At 39.2% G+C, this 18,652-nt stretch overlaps 1 protein-coding gene and 1 non-coding gene across 3 annotated transcripts in view; both read left to right on the top strand.

The window, feature by feature from the left end:
• Positions 1-18,652, top strand: part of LOC121674390 (protein cordon-bleu-like) — a 115,946-nt gene that overhangs the window by 37,130 nt on the left and 60,164 nt on the right. For both annotated transcript variants that reach the window (XM_042048707.1, XM_042048708.1), the window contains exons 3-5: positions 7,803-8,009; positions 16,959-17,169; positions 17,879-18,107. In XM_042048707.1, coding sequence (XP_041904641.1) covers positions 7,803-8,009; positions 16,959-17,169; positions 17,879-18,107 — 647 coding nt within the window. The remainder of the gene's footprint in view (positions 1-7,802; positions 8,010-16,958; positions 17,170-17,878; positions 18,108-18,652) is intronic.
• Positions 16,511-16,580, top strand: TRNAI-AAU. Its single transcript has one exon. It is a non-coding gene; the product is annotated as a tRNA-Ile (tRNA).

Genomic DNA, 18,652 nt, shown 5'->3' with positions numbered 1-18,652 from the left:
GATAATGAAGGAAGAAGTTAAAAATACTGGTAGGGGTAGGATTGGATGGCTGTTCACTGAATGCTTTTCACTGCTGCATTACTTTTTTCCCTGAAAGTCAACAGCAATCTTTTGATTTTGGTCAGCATGAAACTGGCAGGCAATTTCAGCTGTGGTGCTGGTGGTTAAACATATTTGAGTCCTAAAGCCTAAATGTTTATCGCCTTTGTTCATATTTTGGTTCATCTGCAGCTTCTCTTCTGGCAGATGTCATTGTGAAAAGAGCGAGGCTTCACTATCCCTACCTAGAGTGGTGTTACTCTACTTTGCTTTTCTAGACCACATTTTTTTTAAGATTAAAGTTCTTACCCATCCTCCAGCATGAATTGTTGGTGGCATTTTGTTTTGATCACATCTCCCAAGCTAAAGAGTTAAAACTATTTGTGTATCTCTTACTGAGAGATGTGATATCACTGCATTTTAGATTGCAGGTTTTTACCTTCCCAAAACAGAATTTATCTGCGCTTTCTTGCCTTTAACCTCCAAAGACTTCTGTTTTTCTTCAGCATGTGATTCAGCAGATGAGGCCAATAACTAAATAATGTTAACTGCTCTCCCATTTCATTCATCTTTACTGATATGCAACCCGGTGGAGTTGTACAGCATGACACCAGCTCATAGTGTGGTCTTTGCCACACACTGAATGTGTGGGTGGTATCTCAAAAGTCCTGTGATACAGCTATTAGTGATACAGACCTTGCAGTGCTTATTCATGCAGTGTTTTCATTAACTGCAGTGGGCATGTACCCAAATCTTGGGATTTGGCTGCTTTTTAAAAGATTTGCTTTAGGGCTTGTCTTCTGCTTTGTTTTGGGAACTGATACAGGTAGATCTATTAGGCTCCCTAGTGTGGCAGTGGTTACCACGTGTAAAGGCATTTGCAGGCTCCAGTGTTATCCTTTGATCAGTTAAAGCCCCCCACCCCATGTACAGGTCCATCCCTGCTTTCACTCTTAGAGGGGGCTTTCTAAAGTAGCAGTGGGGAGCACTGCATGGCACATGCCCTACAGGAGGTCAGGTTAGAGTGCTTCTGGCTTCTTCTGGCCCTAAAAATGACTCTGTTATGAAACTGGTATGTCAACTGCTCTGTTCCAGATCTAGAGGGAATGCCTTAGTGACTGGAAGGAGAATTAGGCTTTTGTTGGAGGATAGTACACTATGATTCTTAATCAAAAGTGTGGGTGATGTATAAAAACAAGATTATTTGAGGATACCAGCCTTAGGCTAACAAATCCTTTGGCCTTCCTGTTGGAGGGTGAGCGCTCAGTAGCTCATCTACATTGTGTCAGTGCAGGAGTCTGAGTCCTGACTGGGCAGAAACCTGTTTTCTCTTGTTTGGCAGCTATGCAGTGTTTCACAGGGACCAGAGTGGACAGGTCTCTGCTCTGTATTGGGACACATTTCAGCCTCTCATGAAATGGGTTATATGTGGGGAGATGCCCCTGGTAGCAAATTTTATAACAGCTTATTCACTGGCATGTCTGAGACTGGGAAACTGCAGCCCAACACTTTTTAATGATTGGTTAAGTTTGTGAAAAGTGATTGGTTAAGTGGTTGGTTAAGTGGTTGGTTAAGTTTGTGAAAAGTTTGAAATTAGATAATGTTAGGAACTACTTCCATTAGACTGTATCATCTCACATTGACTTTTGTTTATTTTTCTTTAACTTCACCCTTGGGCAACCATGATTGTATACTTCCATCCCTGCTTCCTCTTCTACAGATGCACTCATTCTATTTCCTGCTGGTCTTTTTTTTTCCTTTTCTTCTGGCAAAGAAACTTTATTTTTTAAATATGTAAAGCTGTAGGGTTTCTCATGAGTAGAATCAAATGGAAGATCAAAAATATAATTAAATAACTTTCATTTCTTTGCCAGAAACAAATTATTTTTTCTTGTCTATTTTGGGTGACTTTATCATGCCCGCAAGGAAATAATTTTCATTGTGTCTGTCAGTGTGATCCTGCCTTAAAAATAGGATGATCTTTTAGAAGTAATATGAAATTCAAGTAAATGTTTGAAAAGAGAAAAGCATAGAATAACTGCATACTATAACAGCCATGGAATTCTGCTAAAAACAAAGCAGCAACTTATTTAAAAATAATGTAGAGAATCCCAGTTGTTGCCTGAGCCATATCTGCTAGTAATCTAGTTCATTACTTCTTAGTGTCTGCTGAAGATTTCAGCTCTTTAGAAAGCGTAATATTTGTGTAATATTGTTAATGTTACCAGAATGTTGTAAAATAATACTGGAAACAAGTTACTACAATAGTGTAATGCATTTTAGACCTGTGACTTACTTACTATATGAGACATTTAAAGGTTACCTGTGTTGCACATAATTGTAACGAATTGGTATATTTAGCCTGTGATAGGCAAAGTAAACTTGAGAATGTTCTTTGATATCTTTGTTTTGTTTTTAGTTTGCTGAATTGGTTAATTTAAATGTTATAGATAGCAAAGTGGAATAAAGTTCTAGTTATGATGTAAGGCTGTCTGGGTGAATTCGGGCCTCTTTAGTAGTTATGGACATTATCATGCTCTTCTGGTGTCTGTTCTCAATCTCTCCAGGATTTGTTTGACTTTTGGTTTCCATTTTCAGAATTCATGAGGTGCCTTTATCTTGCTGCTGATCTGTCTGTATTTCCTTTACATTTGTGTTGTGTTACAGTTTTTCTGAGCTGCTGCATCTAGAAGCTGAAAAGATTGTTCTTACAAAGAGGGAACTTGGTGTGCTCTTAATTCTGGTATCGTGGTTGTCTCTTTCCTAGCCTGTGATCTGGGCTTTTCTTTGCTTTGCCATAAGCAACAAACAAGGAATGAAAAGGAAATGTTCTCTGAAAGATATCTCCTTCACAAGTTAGATCACTGAGCAGGAGTGACTTCTGCTCTGCTGTGACTTGGTGGTTTGGAATATCAGGTGTGTGCCTCAGGGCTGGACTTCTGGCTTTGCTGCACAAGTTGCCAGGGTGAAAGTTGAGTGAACATACTCATCTGCATTTTTTTTCTTGCCTATGTGCGCAGATTTCCCCTCAAAAGATGGTAGGAGTGCAATCACCTGAAAATCAAGAATGTTTACTCCCCTGTTTCCTGTTTTTCACCCAAAGGACGCTGTGTCTCTATTCACTCATCACTGAGCACTCACATGTTGTTTTATTTCTCCTAATTATGAGATGGGATGTACACAACTGCCACAGAAAAACCCTTTGCACCTGTTCAAGCCTCTTGACCAGACTGCAAATTGACTTGACCAGACTGTGCTGGTTGTCCATTATATCAAAAATGAATGTTTTCCATAATTCTGCTATGTGCAGAGTTGGTTGATTTTTTGTTTTGTTTTGGGTTGGATTTTTCTTGTTTTTGTTGTTGGATGGGGTTTTTTGGGTTTCTTGGTGGGCTTTTTTTTCCTCCTTTTTTTTTTTTTTCATCCCTGCTGTTTTGGAGGGTGGGTGCGTGTGCACGTGTGTGTTTGTGCTTTTGTTGTTGTTCTTGCTTCTTTAAAATGAATGGTTAGAGAGAGACTTGGCATAAAAAGGAACAGATGCTACAAACTGGTGAATTATGGAGCACTTGCCAAAGTCCTGCTGATGTGCATGGAATGAAGTCTGTCCTGTACCTGTTAAGTTACCTTTGTTTTACAGGGCAGAGAGGATTATTTATTTGGAATGGTGGGAATGGGTAGGACTTCACTGTTTCACTTTCAGTTTTTTCTTTTTGTGTGTGTGTGTGTGTTTGCCTGTTAGACCTTATCTGACAAAGGCAATCTGCATATCTTTGCCATGGGCGTGGAAGTCTCAGGACCAGTGCTGTTCAAAACAGAGATCACGTTTTTCTACGATGGGATTGTAAAGTCCAGGTTACATCCTGTTTCTTAGCAGTTATATATTAATAAATAGTAGGTCCAAAGGGCTTGTGTAACCTTGTCCTGAAGTTCATAATCTGATGAAACTTTTTTCATTTCTCTTGCATTTCTTCTGTGCTGAACTACAGAAACATTGGTCTTGTTGGTCAGTTTCCTTGTTTTTCCATTTTGAAAACCTGCTGCTTTAACTGAGAACAGTGCTGGTAGGTTATTCATATATTCTGCCTAATTGTTTCATGATTATATGCATTTTTTCCAACTTACAGTTAAGTGAGAAGAACTAGTTCAAGCCTCAGCAACAGCCACTGTACATTTGTGTATTAGAACCAGCTGCTTGTTTTCACTGTCTCTGTCTCGAGGACTGAATGGAAGCATTCGTGTAACCATGAGTTAAACCTGAGCATGGATCTGATGTGTTCCCACTTGTAACTCCTCCTGCAGACTAGAAGCAGGTACAGGGTCTTAACAGGTATTTCAGTAGTGAGCGCAGTGAAAGATGTTTGTGGAGAGAAGATGGCTGTTGAACTAAATTTAGGTTGAATTTATCTCACACTGAAGAATGGTATGCAACTTTTTATTAGTATGTTGTGTTTATAGCGTGGAAAGTACCCTTGCTTCCCATGCTTAAAACAGGCTTTTAAATCACTCACTTTCTTTGTGCATTATTTTAGTGGGGTAACAATAAGGCTTTTATTACAGAGTGCTTTTGTATTGTCCTTTAAAACCATTGTTGCTCTGACAGAGAAAGATGAATTCTTTTTCTCACTCACTTTCAATAGTATTAACAGGCTTCTAGGCATCTTCTGAATGCAGTTGCTGGAGCCTGTCAGAAAAAGCAGCTGCTCATGTCAAATCCAAGGTAGCTAGATCTGTGGATTTCAGTCTGTGATTCATGGAGCTACATTCTACTACTGCGATGTTTCAGAAAGCTGGCTAGGAAATGCAAATCTGTGCCACATACCACTCCACAAATGTGAACTGCAGAGGGATCTGCTTCCACTGAAATAGTTTGAGATCTGTCATTTGGAAAATGTTGAAAACAAGACATTTCAGGCAGTCTCAGTGAGAATATGTAAGTCACTATTGTGGAAAAGTTCGTATGAGGTCACCTGAACTGTTGCTAGGTTAGAGAGACTGCAGTAGGAATGTTTTCCCTTTTCCTTTCTCTGATGTCTCTGAAGGAAACAGACCTGCCCTGTCCTTTCTGCACAAAAGAAAAGGGGGATTGTAGTATCTAAAAGGCCCTGTCTGCAAAATGCCAAAAAGAATATGCACTGTTACATAGAGTTAAAGTGAACATCGCTGGTCAATGTATAGCTGATGCTTTTGTTGGTGTGATGCCTGATTTGCTGACACAGTGCCCCCTCTCACCCCTGGCCCCAAGCAGTTTTATACAAGGTCTGTAACTGCAGAATTGGCTGTGGAGTACTTTAAAAGTTTTTTTAACACTCTCATTAAGGTGTCTGACCTTTTTTGTCTCTTCCCGTAGAAAACCACAGGCAAGTTTATGTTACACCAGGGAACAGACAGATACCTTGTGTAGCATGCTCCCAATTTACTTCCAGCTCTTTCTCTAGCTTCAAAACTCAGTCTTTCTTCACTTCTTCCCTAAAGTTTCAAGTGTCTACAGCTTCAGTTGATTTCAGTTTCGTGATTATTTTATTACTATTGCTTTATTTCTTCTACCTTTGTTCACTGTGAGATCTGGAATTTACAAGGTAAATCATTAATTACAGCTAGTTCTTCCAGGCTCAGAACACTTGCCTGCTTCTTTTCTTCCTACCCCCTTTGGTACTTTGTCAGGAGCACTGTGTTGGAATTATCTCCCACATTACAGAACAAGCTTTAAAAACAAAAAATAAAAGCTTGTTTTAAGAAACAAGTTAAACTCTGTAGCTACTTATATTGATGCAGTTGATATTATTAAGGGCAAGAATTGCATGATTTGTAAATTGATATGAAGCTCTTAAACAGCACGACTGTAAGGCTGTGTTGGCATGAATCTGGATGTATGCAAAATTCCCTTGTCTCTCACCACCTGCTTACAAATAACAACTGTGGCTAAATGTAAAGGGATCTGAGAAGATGAATCCCAATTTCTCTTTTTTTTCTTTTCTTTTCTTCAATAGACAAATAAGTTAAGAGTCTGGTTCAGGGAGAGTCAAGGTAGTTAATTACTTCTCAAAGGCCTGAACTTATCATCACCTTGGAGTGAAGCGTAGGAGCTGCAAGTTAGTGACTGATGACTTCATGCCTCACTCATTGTATACAGGATAAAAACTGAATGTTCAAGGAAATTGCTGATGAAAGAGAAATTTCTGTGTGCTAGTAAAGAAGGCAGTACCTCTCCCTGTATATCTGTAGAAAATGCTATTTGTTAGGCACACAGGAAAGGCAGTATCTTCATCACTGCTGATTTTACACTGCCTTGCTGAGGTTTCACTGAAATGTGCATTTTCAAGGAAGTGTAAAGAATTTTTGCAAGTTGAGACGTGTCACAGAGATTGTTGGTCAAATGCAAATACGGATTGAAAAGTATGGAGGGTTTGGATTGCTTCTGAACACTTTTTTTTGTTGGTTTGGTTTGGGGTTTTTTGTTAATGTGAAATAACTATTACTTTTTTCCTCTGCCAGGAGCTTACAGTGGTAATCCAAACTCTATGTTTAGTCTTTTTATCTGTGAGAATAGAGGTTATCTCTTATTAAAGAAGAGTTTGATTTGGTATTTCAGGTCAGGTTTTAATTTTTTTTCCCCTAAACACAGTTTTGCTCTTGGCTGATTTGACCACTAAGCTTTTCCGGCTTTTAAGAGTTAGAGTGCATTTTCTGTGCTCTTCCTTTCTGGACCTCAGTTTATGTTGTTTGCAGGGCAAAAATCGTGTGAAGAATCATAATCTCATCCTGCACCCTAAAAACAGGCAGATTAAAAAATGCAGGCAGTAGGCCTCCATAATAATTTCTGAGTAAATATTTTACTGCTTTTTCCATCTGTTACACTAAAATCTGACTTAAACTAAGCGTAAATCTAGTCAGAAGAGGTCACTGGAGTATTAATCATCAGAGTTAATCCTCTTAGACATGTGTTTGGTACGAGACCAGCTATTCAGAAGTTTAACAGCACACATATGTTGCTTATCTGTCTGGCAGCTTGCCAGTGAAGTAAACTTCAAGTCTGTGGTGGGTTTATATCTCTGTAAAGTACACTGCTTGTTTGGTGCAAGCTGATGCAGCTTTTCTGTATATCACACATGGTGCATAGCCTGCTACTGAAGAATGAGTTCCTTTCAGGGCGCTTTCAAAGAGCGGTAGTATTGGTGTTGTATGGTAAGAAGTGATATCATTCACAGTTGACCTTTTCATGGTGCTTCCCTATGAAGTATGATGAGCCATATTTAATACTACTAACTCAGAGCAGAGGAAGAGACAATATTTCAAGTAGAGTAATACTGTGGAACCCAAATATAGCTGAATGAAACCTCACCCTGCCTCCACTCCTGCCATTCTGACTTGGAGGAAACATTCATGTACGTAAATACAACTCTTTCTTGAGTCAGGTCTGGACTGGACCCAGCATTTCTGTTTCTCACTTCATAGGAGTATGCTTCACACTCGACAGAAAAACGATTATATCATATCCTAATTATGGAACTGATTCATTCCCTGGGGCATGGAAAGCAAACAGTAGGAGTGAGCGCATCATTAAAAAATTAGCATATTTTTAGAGAGGAGGTAAAAAATAAAAGTGCAACTCCACTGAAAAGTTTAATGATCAAGAAAAAATTACTTGCATTAGAGAAACTTCTTAAAACAATGTGAGATTATGGCCAAAAGAACATATATTTCTTAGTAACGTGTTTGTATTTTCTTGCGAGAAATTAATTTTCTTCTTGCCTTTCTTTCTCAAGGAAAAGAATGAAAGCTCGTGCTCCCCCTCCACCAAATCAACCTTCTGCAGCAAGTAGAATTCACGGTGAGCACAAGTCACCTGCAGAGACAGCTGTAATTTCTGATCAGAACCTTGTGAGCATGAAGGAGAACATGATAAACAGACTGGTGGACTTCACAGTCATTTTACCCTGTGGGTTGGAGCAGAAGTGTACAGTGCAAGGAAGGTAAGGCTTTGATTAGCTCCCACTTTTTGAAGCCCTTTGTTCCCTATGGGATGCTTACTGATGCTGTCGGTCTTTCTGAGTTTATGGGGCTTCTCTGTCATGCTTTTGTCTGCGTTTTAAGCAGCTGTTGCACCAGAGAGTCCTGAGAGCCATGTATAAAGGACCCTCTCTTCTGGGGCAGGAAGGATTTAGCAGCTATTGTGTCACTGTTTCCCCATGGATCAGCACATGTACAGATCTATCCCTTTCATGTAGTGTCACTGGGCTTAGGTTGTATCACCTCTCATAAGCCAGAGTGGGCTTGGTGCAGTGGAAGAAGGTGCTGCTGGCAAACAGTCCTGACAGTATGAGTGCCTGGAGCCATGCCAAGAAGCAGGCTCGGAAGATGGATGATTCATCGCATTCAGAGATCCCGCCTTCACAAATACGTTGCAGTTGTGTAGACAGAAAAGCATCTGCTCATATTTAGGAAGTGTTTTATATATAAAAGCGTATATTTTTTTTCCCATGGAAAGAGAGAAGGATTCTCCTTGCTACTTACTGGGTACAATCAAGGGCAATTGGAAAGGCAATTTTGAGACAATTCTCTTCACATTCTTTCTGTGTAAATTGTTTTGAAGGAGGGATGCATTACTTTAGGAAATAATATGCAGAAGTTTCAAAGATCTAATCAATACTATGATGAAACCGTAGCAAGCAATGTTGTGGTCAGGAGTAGTCAAGAAACTGTAGAAAGTGTAATACCACAAGCAGAGGGTATGTAGGTGCCTGCAGATAAATCAGATTCTGTGTTTATTTTACATTTGGTGTTTTCAGTAGTTAGTCTGCATTCCAGAAGAACTACTTTCTGGTTAGATTTATTAGTCTGTTTTGACTGTTTCCCTCATAGCGCATTTTGATGGCCGAGGAGGATGTGTAAAGCAATGTTTGATGTCTGGGACTTCCTTCTTCCTCCCACTTTTCTCGTAGAAACTAGCATTCACTTATCCACTCTCGGGAGACTAGTGCAACTTGTGTGTGTCCACCCCAAAGTCAGGGTGATGTTAAAGATTTGAAAGGAAAGCAGTGCTTATCAGAGCTCTCAGATTAGATGCGTAGTGATAAGCGTTTTTATGGCGAGATTTGGACCTTAATGAGAGAAAGAAGAGAACAGGCCTGCTAAGTGGAACAGGACATGAAACTCACTGGCCATTGGATCCCAAAGAAAGGTGATATTTCATTGGCACATGCAAGCCACCTGGGAGCTGACAAGAGGTTAATATTCATGCAGCATGTTGTATTGAGACATAGATAATGGCCATATGGTTAGAAACTTCTTTTCTCTCAAAAAAGTATAGTCCCAAAACAAGCAGTCCAAGAGCACTATAAAAGTGGTCTTTTAATGTGATTTTTTCAAGAATGTAAATGCTACAGGAGCAAAGAACAAGTAGAAAGTCCCTGTACAGTAAATGTTCTGTATCTCACACAGGTGTTTATCACTATGTATCACATACATTGAGACTGAGTGTTTTGTTTGTTAGAGCCTTTAGTCTGTGGACTAAAACCTGAAAGAAATGGCAAAAATTAAATGTCACATATTTCTGTGGGGTTATTTATATCATCTGCATTAAGCATTCTGAGCAACCAGAATGTTCTCTTTGTTGTCTGTGAAGGTGCTCACTTCTCTACAGTGTCTGCATGACAGGTCTAGGCCTCTGATTTAGGTGGCAATTAAATTTCTTCTTGTGTTAATGTGCTAATCTGCACATCACTGGTGCCTAACCTAGGCAGTGGCTGTTCTGCCTCAGTGCTGTCTTGAAGACTTGGAGTAGAGAAGTGATAGCCACACCTGTGGGAAGTGGAAGATGACAGACACTGAGGAAGGGGAATTAATCGTCCTAACAAGCTATGAAATAAGAAAAGGATATTCTGTACTAAGCCCTGTGTTACAGTGGCATCAGTCTATGAACAGACCTCATGCATGCTGCTGGTCTTTCTAATCACTGGAAGATGCAATTTTCTGTACGTTAGCACTGGTTCTGTTTTTAGGTATGTGGAATAGTAAAAAACAATAGTGTCAAGATTATCTGAAATTTTTAGGGGTTGAACTGCCCTAAATCTCCAGATTTGGGTGAAAGCCCAGGCTTTTACAACTTTTTTTCATTGTTCTAATATAGTGAACTAAATAGCTATGAAATACAATGATACTCAGGGGTAAACATTAAATGATGAAAATGCTTGATTTAAAAAAATGTGGGGTTTTTTTTGTTTTTTTTAAGTTTGAGGCAAGTATAAGAGCCAGTGCAGGTAATGAATTATTTTCTGTGTTCACTCCTTTTATCTGTGGTGATATCATGGGTGGACATTTCAGAAAAAATATGCTGTTGCTTATACTGCTATAAACCTTCAGTATTTTTTTTGCCGTCATTAAAACTGTAGTCTGCAAAATCTCCTTTTGGCTACCCTGGGGAAATAGCTTTTCTCTTTCAAAAAAATTTGCAAATCCTTGCCCTGGGCATATTCATAATGAAAAATGATTCTGTAATTTCAGGAAAGCAGTTCACAGAACAATGAAGTAGACTAGATTATATTTGAAAATATAAATACTGTAGTTAATTAGTATCACTTAAGGTTATTTTAAATGAACTAAAAGTAAAAATTATGTCTTTCAATTTGTTCATTATATGTAAGCAAAGCAACATGTTGTTAATTTAACTTTGTTCTCTATGTAAAAAGTTCCTGTAAATATCAGCAAGAGGGCAGAAAATTCTCATTAAATTTTCTTGAAAGATACTTTAAGAAAAAAAGTGTGCTATTTAAAGATAATTTAGTGGAATCTGGAACCTTGAAATTGTTTTATTTATGAAAGTTAACTCAAGCTGACAGTCTCTCCTTAAGAGTTTATTGCCATCTTGTAACACACAATTTCTTTGAGATATTGGAAATATGTAGTGCAGATTTTGGTACAAAGCTGCATCCTTAGGGAGTGTGCAGCAATAGAATAGTATTAAAAAACAGTTTTCTTTTTGAAATAATTGATCCCTGGGAACTCTACTGTAAAACATATAGAAGTATTCATGAAAAACTGTTAGCCTATTTCCCCCTGGAAAGGATTATAAAATATTCCCACGACTATTCTGTGTTTGTACTCATGTATGAACACTAACTGGTGTGCTGAAAGGATAGGTAAACTGTTGGCCACTTACACGTTTTATGCATATAGATTTGTAGCACATCCATACAAACTGTTAACAGGTCTGAGAGAGGTGATGGGCAGATGTTTAGACAAAAAACAAGTGGAAAAGCTCCCAAGTTATCAGTTTTCTGTTTGTGATTCTCACAGGTAATACTTTCAATTGGTAAACTGTAAATAAAGGGATCATGCATCTGTCTCTGTTCACGCTGAGTGGCACTAAGGAGGCCTTCCTGATTAACACAGATACCGACATTTAAGTGTCAGCAAGCTTGAGACCTCAGTAGTATTTGAAATGCATTGCAGAAGAATGGGGGTGTTTGAAGCTAAATGAGGTTTGATTTGGAGTTGTCAACTCATGGATGCCCAATATGCATAAAAGTAAACTGGACAATTGTTGCTCCTGCTGTTATCTTACATGTTACACAAATTCTCTCATACATATGAAGCACAGAGAGCAGGACACTAGAAGAAATAAACTAGCTGAAGCTGTAGTCCCATTCTGCAAATACTGGAGGACAGAGTTCAGTGCAGAGTATGCATTATATGGAGCATAAAGCTAAAGTCATCACAGAAAGAATATTCTCACATAATTCTCCGTAACAGACTCTTTATTGTGGGCTTATAGCTCAACATGCAGAACAGTGTCTCTAGGAAGGAGTAAAGGTGTGAAATCAGCCCAGGTTGGTAAAACATTATAGGTGTTGTTTGAAGAAGATAAACAGGGCACATGGAAAAAGGATTAAAAATTAGTTTAACTAAGTACTAAATAAGAGTTGGGTCAAAACTACAGTAGTTCAATGTAGCTTAAGGGGAGAAAAAAAAAGTTGAACTAGGATAATTTACGTTGGAAGGGGCTGCTGGAACACACAGTCTCTAGGCAAGTTTGAATACATTCAGGGAGGAGGTTTCTGGATTTCTCTGTATCTCTTTTCCAGGGCTGGAACCATGTTTGTGGAGGCAATATGTTTACTTGTGCCTAAATGGAATTTCCTATACAGCGCTTGTCTCTTGCCACTTGTTGTCTTGCTGTTCACTGGCAAGAAGAGTCTGGCTCTGTAACCCTGCAGTTCATACTTACAGCCAGTAGCAAGGTCTCTCCTCACCTTTCTTGCCCTAAGGCCTCTGCCTCTTCTTGTGTGTCATCTTGATGTTCCTCCTGTGGACTTACGGAAAGTAAGAGTCAAATGTAGGTGAGCAAGCTAAGAAAAGAAACGGAAAACATTTATGAGTGTCTTATTTATCACACTTCCTGAACTTTTTTGGATACAGCTTGCTTCTTAGTGTATACATTTTTGGTTGTGTAGAAAAAGTTGTAATCTTTTCATTCAGTACCTGCTCTACTTTGGAGCATGAGAAAATAATGACTAATGCTATTTTCTGGTTTAAATGAAAACAGTGAAAGAATTAGAGACTTCGGGTCATCCACCCCCTTTACACAATCATGTTTCTTTTCCAGTCAATTCCCACTGTAGATTCTTAATGCACATTTGATATTGACCTAAAAAAAAGGATTCTTTCTTCTAGTTTTGAGATTTTTTTGATTTTTTTTTTTTAATCATAGAATCACAGAATGGTTTGGGTTGGAAAGGACCTTAAAGACCTTCTAGTTCCAATTCCCCTGCCATGCACCAGGGACTTGCTCAGAGCCCCATCCAACCTGGCCTTGAATGCTTCCAGGGATGGGCCATCCACAACTTCTCTGGACCAGTTCCTGTGCTTCACCACCCTTACAGTGAAGAATTTCTTTCTAATATCCTATCGAAACCTGCTGTCAGTTTGACGCCATTACCCCTTGTTCTATCACCACCTGCTCTTGTGAAAAGCCCCTCTCCAGCTTTCTTGTAGGCCCTTTTAGGGACTGGAAGGCATTTGTAGCATGAAAGTAGAAGATAGAAAGTTGGTTTCATTTGATAGAATACAACTTTACCCTACAAATTTATTTTTAGATGTACAAGGCTGTATTTTAAAATGGATTTCTCTCTGTGATCCAAGGAGATGAAACCCAGCTACACCCAAAACAACAACTCAGTTGTTTTATGCTTCCTAAAAATCATAGGCCTTTCCTCCATTTTACTGGAGAACAGCAGGAAACAAGCAGTCTGCTCAAACTTGATCAGCTCTTCGGTGTGATAAATACTGCTGATAAAGTAGTTATTCTTTACTGTCCAGAATTGGTGTTAAATGTCAAACAGCTTAGTAATAGAATATCAAAACAGAGCCAAAGTACTCTCCTTTGCTAAGAATGGTCATCTGGACCTTGTCTGAGTCTTAAATTGGGTTTGCTCTCCAAATTCATTTTTGTGCTCTAGTATTTGCTTGTCAGTCATTAACCTTTGGTGTCTGTTACGTAGAGTTTGGTCACTCCACCAAAAATTTCAGCAACATCTTACTAAAATGAAAAAGTAAGGTGTTTCTTAGCTGAGTAGTTGGAAAGACAGGAGGCATTTAGCTTCATTTCGGCTTTAAGATTCAGATTTAAGACCTGCCTGAATTTCAAAAGAGAGTATGCTCTGTACCACACATCAGAGCAGGTTAAAATGAAATGCAGATCTTTGTGGAACAAGATAGAAGCAAAGGATTGACTCTTTGCATCTTCCAAGAGCCAGATTCAACCCAAGGTTAGAAAGAAAAGTTGGTATAGATTAGTAGATTACCATTCTCTTGCTGTGTTTAGGGACTCTCTTTTGTGTGTAGCATATACATGGAGTCACTTGAAATAAAAGTCCCATTTAAAAACAAGCTGAACTCTTTAGAAAGAAGATTTTTCAAGTTGGTGCCATTGAAATCTGATATAAGAATAACTTCATGGCAAAGATTTCCCAGCTCTCTTACTTCGCTTGAAACACAAGGATTTTGAATTTTGTTTGTGGAATTCCTAACCTCTCCTCTGTTCCTCTGTTCCTCTGTTCCTCCGTTCCTCCGTTCCTCCGTTCCTCCGTTCCTTTCCTTCTTTCCTTCTTTCCTCCTTTCCTCCTTTCCTCTTTTCCTCCTCTCCTCCTTTCCTCCTTTCCACTCTCCCCTCTTTTCTTTTTCTTTCTTTACACTTCAGAAGTTTTCTGAAAAATGTTCCCCAAATTTACATTTTTTTAAGAGCATACTATTTGCTTTAGAGTTTTTTCAAAAGCTTCAACTGTGCTTTCAAATGGAACAGATGTAGGCTGGGGATGCTTTTCATGGAACAGTTACATAGTCTGAGCAGCATGGCACAGGTTGGGATGTTGCAGACTTCCTTAAGTGTTATGTTTAATTCATGTCTTCTCGTAATCAGCAATAAGATGAAACCTCAGATTCAGCTGGATTTTTTAATTGTCCATTGGCCAGACAAATTTGTTCAACTTGCATGATTGTCTGTGACTTATTTTTTCAGATGGCAGATGTGGATTCTGATCTGATTTGTAGTTGTGGTGCTGTTGCTGCTGAATATATTTTATAATTTCAGGGGTACATTTTGGAGTCATAAACTGTTATTTTGATGAACTATATTCCCTTCTAAAGTCCTTTTTCAAGAGGCAGGATAAGTGTCCAAAGTTGAATGAATTATCACAGTATTATGCACTACAGAAATATATTAGTGTTCCACTTTAAATATAAATGTCTAGCACATAGGACACCATGTACTGTGATTCTGCCAGGTTATTTACTTTTCTCTGAAACAATAGTAATAAGGCTGAGGGAAAACAAATGCATGCAAATTTTAGTTTAGAAGAAATATGTCTGTAAACAGACAAGTTGAGATCTGTATCAGGAGAACTGATAAGCATTTTTAAAAAGTGTTCACTGCTGCACAGTTTAATGAATATTCATATAAATACTGATGTAGGTGGGATTCTCCTATAGTCTGGCCTTGGTAGGCATTAGTAAATGTCTGTTGGTATGTGGTGTGTAGCATATGAATTGAACATGATTGTGAAACACAGGTGTTTTTAACTTGGGGACAGCGTCAGAATGAGTCATCATGAAATGGACTGATGCAGTTTTGATTTGGGTGCTACACATTTGTATTTGTGCTATGTTAGCAGTTGCCACACTGCTCTGTTTTTCCGAAGTGTCCTATACATATTAATGACATCTGTTCCTTATTTGATGTTCAGTCATCATCTTCTCACTGTGTTCTTCCCTTTTCAGTGAGAAAATATATTTCAAATTTTCCACACTTGCCACTTTTCCAGCTCACACTGTGTAACTCAGTTAAACTTGAAAAAGGTTGCTGTAAAGAGGGTTCTTCCTCTTCTCTTGCATGGGAAGAGCTGTCACCTGTTAATAAGGAATTGCTCTCAATTTCCATTTTTGTTGTCTTTGCCATTAGCTCTCCAGGGTTCTTCATCAACTTCTTGAGCAGTTGTTGGCCAACAACATACCTACAGAAAGAAAATGGGTGGCCCTCCACAGAATAGTTTCCCAGATGCCAACAGCTTGCAGTTTGAAGGGTAGTTCCTGAGCTACGGGTGTAATGTTGCTGGCTAATAATCCGTGGAGGATTTTATTTTCTTTTGAATTTGCTTGCATTTTGAATCTGTATACAGTTTTTTCCAGTTTAAACATTAGAAGAGGTGCCAGTTCTTTTGGTAAATTTGTTGTCTATGCCTTTGTTTTCACTTCTGCTAGAAGACAAATACCCACTGTATATTACAGGTTTCAGCTACAACTGGTAATTTTTTTTCAGCTTACATTATTTTGTTGGTGACAGACACTGGTTTATGAAACCAAAACTTTTTGGAAAAGTAACCAGTTTAAATAAACCTATTTTCCCTGATCCTGTGTGGAATTTTTGAGGGGCAGGCTGGGAAAATAAAAGAACCCTTCAGTACTGTGGTAGAAGAGGATTTTTAGGGTGTGGGGGAGCACAGTTCATATCTGCTGTATTCGGCAGTATCAAGCTCCAGTGAATACTGAGCTCTTGACACAAAATGGAGTACTCTGTGCAGAGGCACGAAATGAGAGGGACAGTTGCTGACTCTTTTGAAACCTCATGGTTTAGGAATCATACTACAGTAAGAGTTACTGATAATGCAGACACTCAAAACCAGGTGGTTTTTTCAGAGTTAATATCTTCACCAAAATAAGTATGAACAGGATCTCTTGTACTGGAAAGTATTGCTGGTGTCAAATGGATTTGGAGAACTCAAAGTTGTAAACTGGAAAAATAAACCCCATCTACCATTTGCTCCAGATTTAAGTGCTCCATTTTGAGTTATGTGATTGTTCAAATCTAGGTAGAGTTCACTGCACTGTGAGTTCATAATTTATTCCTATCTTGTCTTCATGTTAAAGAACAGAATTTGAACTGGAGAGTTTAATGTATGGATTTAGTACATTATGACCCCCAGGTTAGCTCAGTTGGTCAGAGCATGGTGCTAATGACACCAACGTTGTGGGTTCAATCCCCACATGGGCCATTTACTTACAAGTTGGACTTGATCCTTGTGGGTCCCTTCCAACTCAGAATATTCTGAGATCTGTGGTCTGAAAATAAATAAAATGAACTTTGTCTTCTCTTGACTTACGTTTGTTAGTACTATGATTGGCGCTGTTTGCCTCATTGTGAGTGTTAGTTGTGAGCTCATAAACAGACACTGAAGTGTGAATTTTAATTCCTATCATTTTATCTGATCTGTTTAACATTTCAAAGCACTAGCACTGTTCCATCCCAGAGATGGTTAACTAGTGACACATCTACAGCTTGTGTTGTCTTTTACCCCTCATCTTAAAACTGAGGTAAATTTTGTAGCAACTGTTTTTTCTCATGCTAATAGTGAATGTCTTCTTCCTTGTAGTAAAGCTGTGATGGATGTACTGGTTGATTTATGCAGCCAGTATCGCTTAAATCCATCCCAACATAGTCTTGAACTAAAGTCTTCGGGAACTCAACAAGTTCTGAGTTACAAGCCAAACACTTTGATAGGAGCACTGGATGTACAGACAGTACTTCTGAAAGAGAAGATTCCCGAAGAGAAGGCAAAGCGACCTCTGCCAAGGGTCCCTGAGGTCAGTACTCTGTAGGGCTAAAATGGTGCCATGAAACACCATTTCATTCCTATGATTTCAGTTCTTGCAATCTTTTTATCTTTAAACCAGGTGGGAATTACTTGTGATTGATTATAACCTGCTTTATTAGTTTAACTGTTTTGCATGTAGATTGACAGATGCTAGTCTAGACATTTATACAAAATATTATGTTGCATGTGGTTGGATAGATGGAAATCTGAAGATTGGGGTGATTGAAAATTGCAGTAATGGCTGAAATGAGTGTTGTGGGCTTGTGTGGAGATAGTGTTTTGGTGATATTTTTTGTACCATCTTCACTGAAGATATGGGAGAAGACTGATCATTAATAAATATATTTCACAGTATAGCGATGATTGAGAAGTAGTCGTTTTCCAAATGTTTGCTGAAATTTTTTATTATTCGTAATAGCTATATCTGTTTATACCCTCCCATCTTTCAGATGGGGCTTGTTAACATTTACATTACATTTGCCTCTGATTCCTTTTCCTTCTTCGCTTGTTCTTGTGAATGTCTCCTTAGTGGAACGAGAGGTCTGAGATGTTAATTTTTTAAATAGTATTTTCTGCAGTGTGGGGTAAGTTTGCCTGGGAATAGTCAAGACAATACGGAAATCCCCAGTGCCTTTTTCATTGTAAGAGGACCTATCCATCACAGAAGGGAGACTGAGACTTTGTGTTTGTTTCTGCAGAAATCTGTGAGGCTGGTAGTGAACTACCTGAAGACACAGAAGGCTGTGGTTCGAGTTAGTCCGGAGGTGCCTCTCCACAACATCATCCCAGCTATTTGTGAGAAGTGTGAAGTCAGTCAAGAGCACATTGTTCTTCTGCGAGATGGCATAACTGGGGAAGAGCTGGAGCTTACCAAGTCCTTGGAGGAGCTAGGGATAAAGGAGCTGTATGCCTGGGACAGAAAAAAAGGTGAGCCAAGACTGAAAGCAGTCACTGCAGGGTTATATGATGTGACAACAACATTATGGGCAACTTGAAAGCATTTGTGCTGCCATTCTTTTGGGGTCCAGCTGAAACAGCAGAGTGAGATCTCAGTCCAGAGAGCAGCACGGGTTTGTTCAGTGAGCTGTGCCCAGAGCAGCAGCCAGGTCAGCAACGTGCCCAGCCGTCCTTGGTTGCTCTTGGGCCTTGCGCCAGGCTGGGCTGGACTCTGGCAGGGTGCAGGTTGGCCTGGGGCAGGGCAAAGGGAGGAGCTTTGCTATGTCCCAGAGCTGCTGTCAGTAGAGGTGTGCGTAATACAAGGGGCCTCTTCCAGACAGAGTCTGTCACCTACCTGTGCTGTGGGTTGGAGAGAAGGAAAGAAGAGACATGCTATAGTCATGGCAGCTGTGAAAGCCGAGAGGCAGAGGCGACAGAGCAGGGCTTATGAGAAACAGACTGGATAGGATCAGAGACGGTTCCTCCAAAGAGCAAAGTTATTGACGGTTTAGTGAAGAAGAGCTAAGAGGTATTTG

This window comes from Corvus kubaryi, unplaced genomic scaffold (assembly GCF_017639235.1).
Source record: "Corvus kubaryi isolate FWS band 111438036 unplaced genomic scaffold, C.kubaryi_AGA036_p1.0 68, whole genome shotgun sequence".
Lineage (NCBI taxonomy): Eukaryota > Metazoa > Chordata > Aves > Passeriformes > Corvidae > Corvus > Corvus kubaryi.
This window is presented reverse-complemented; position numbering and strand designations above follow the sequence as displayed.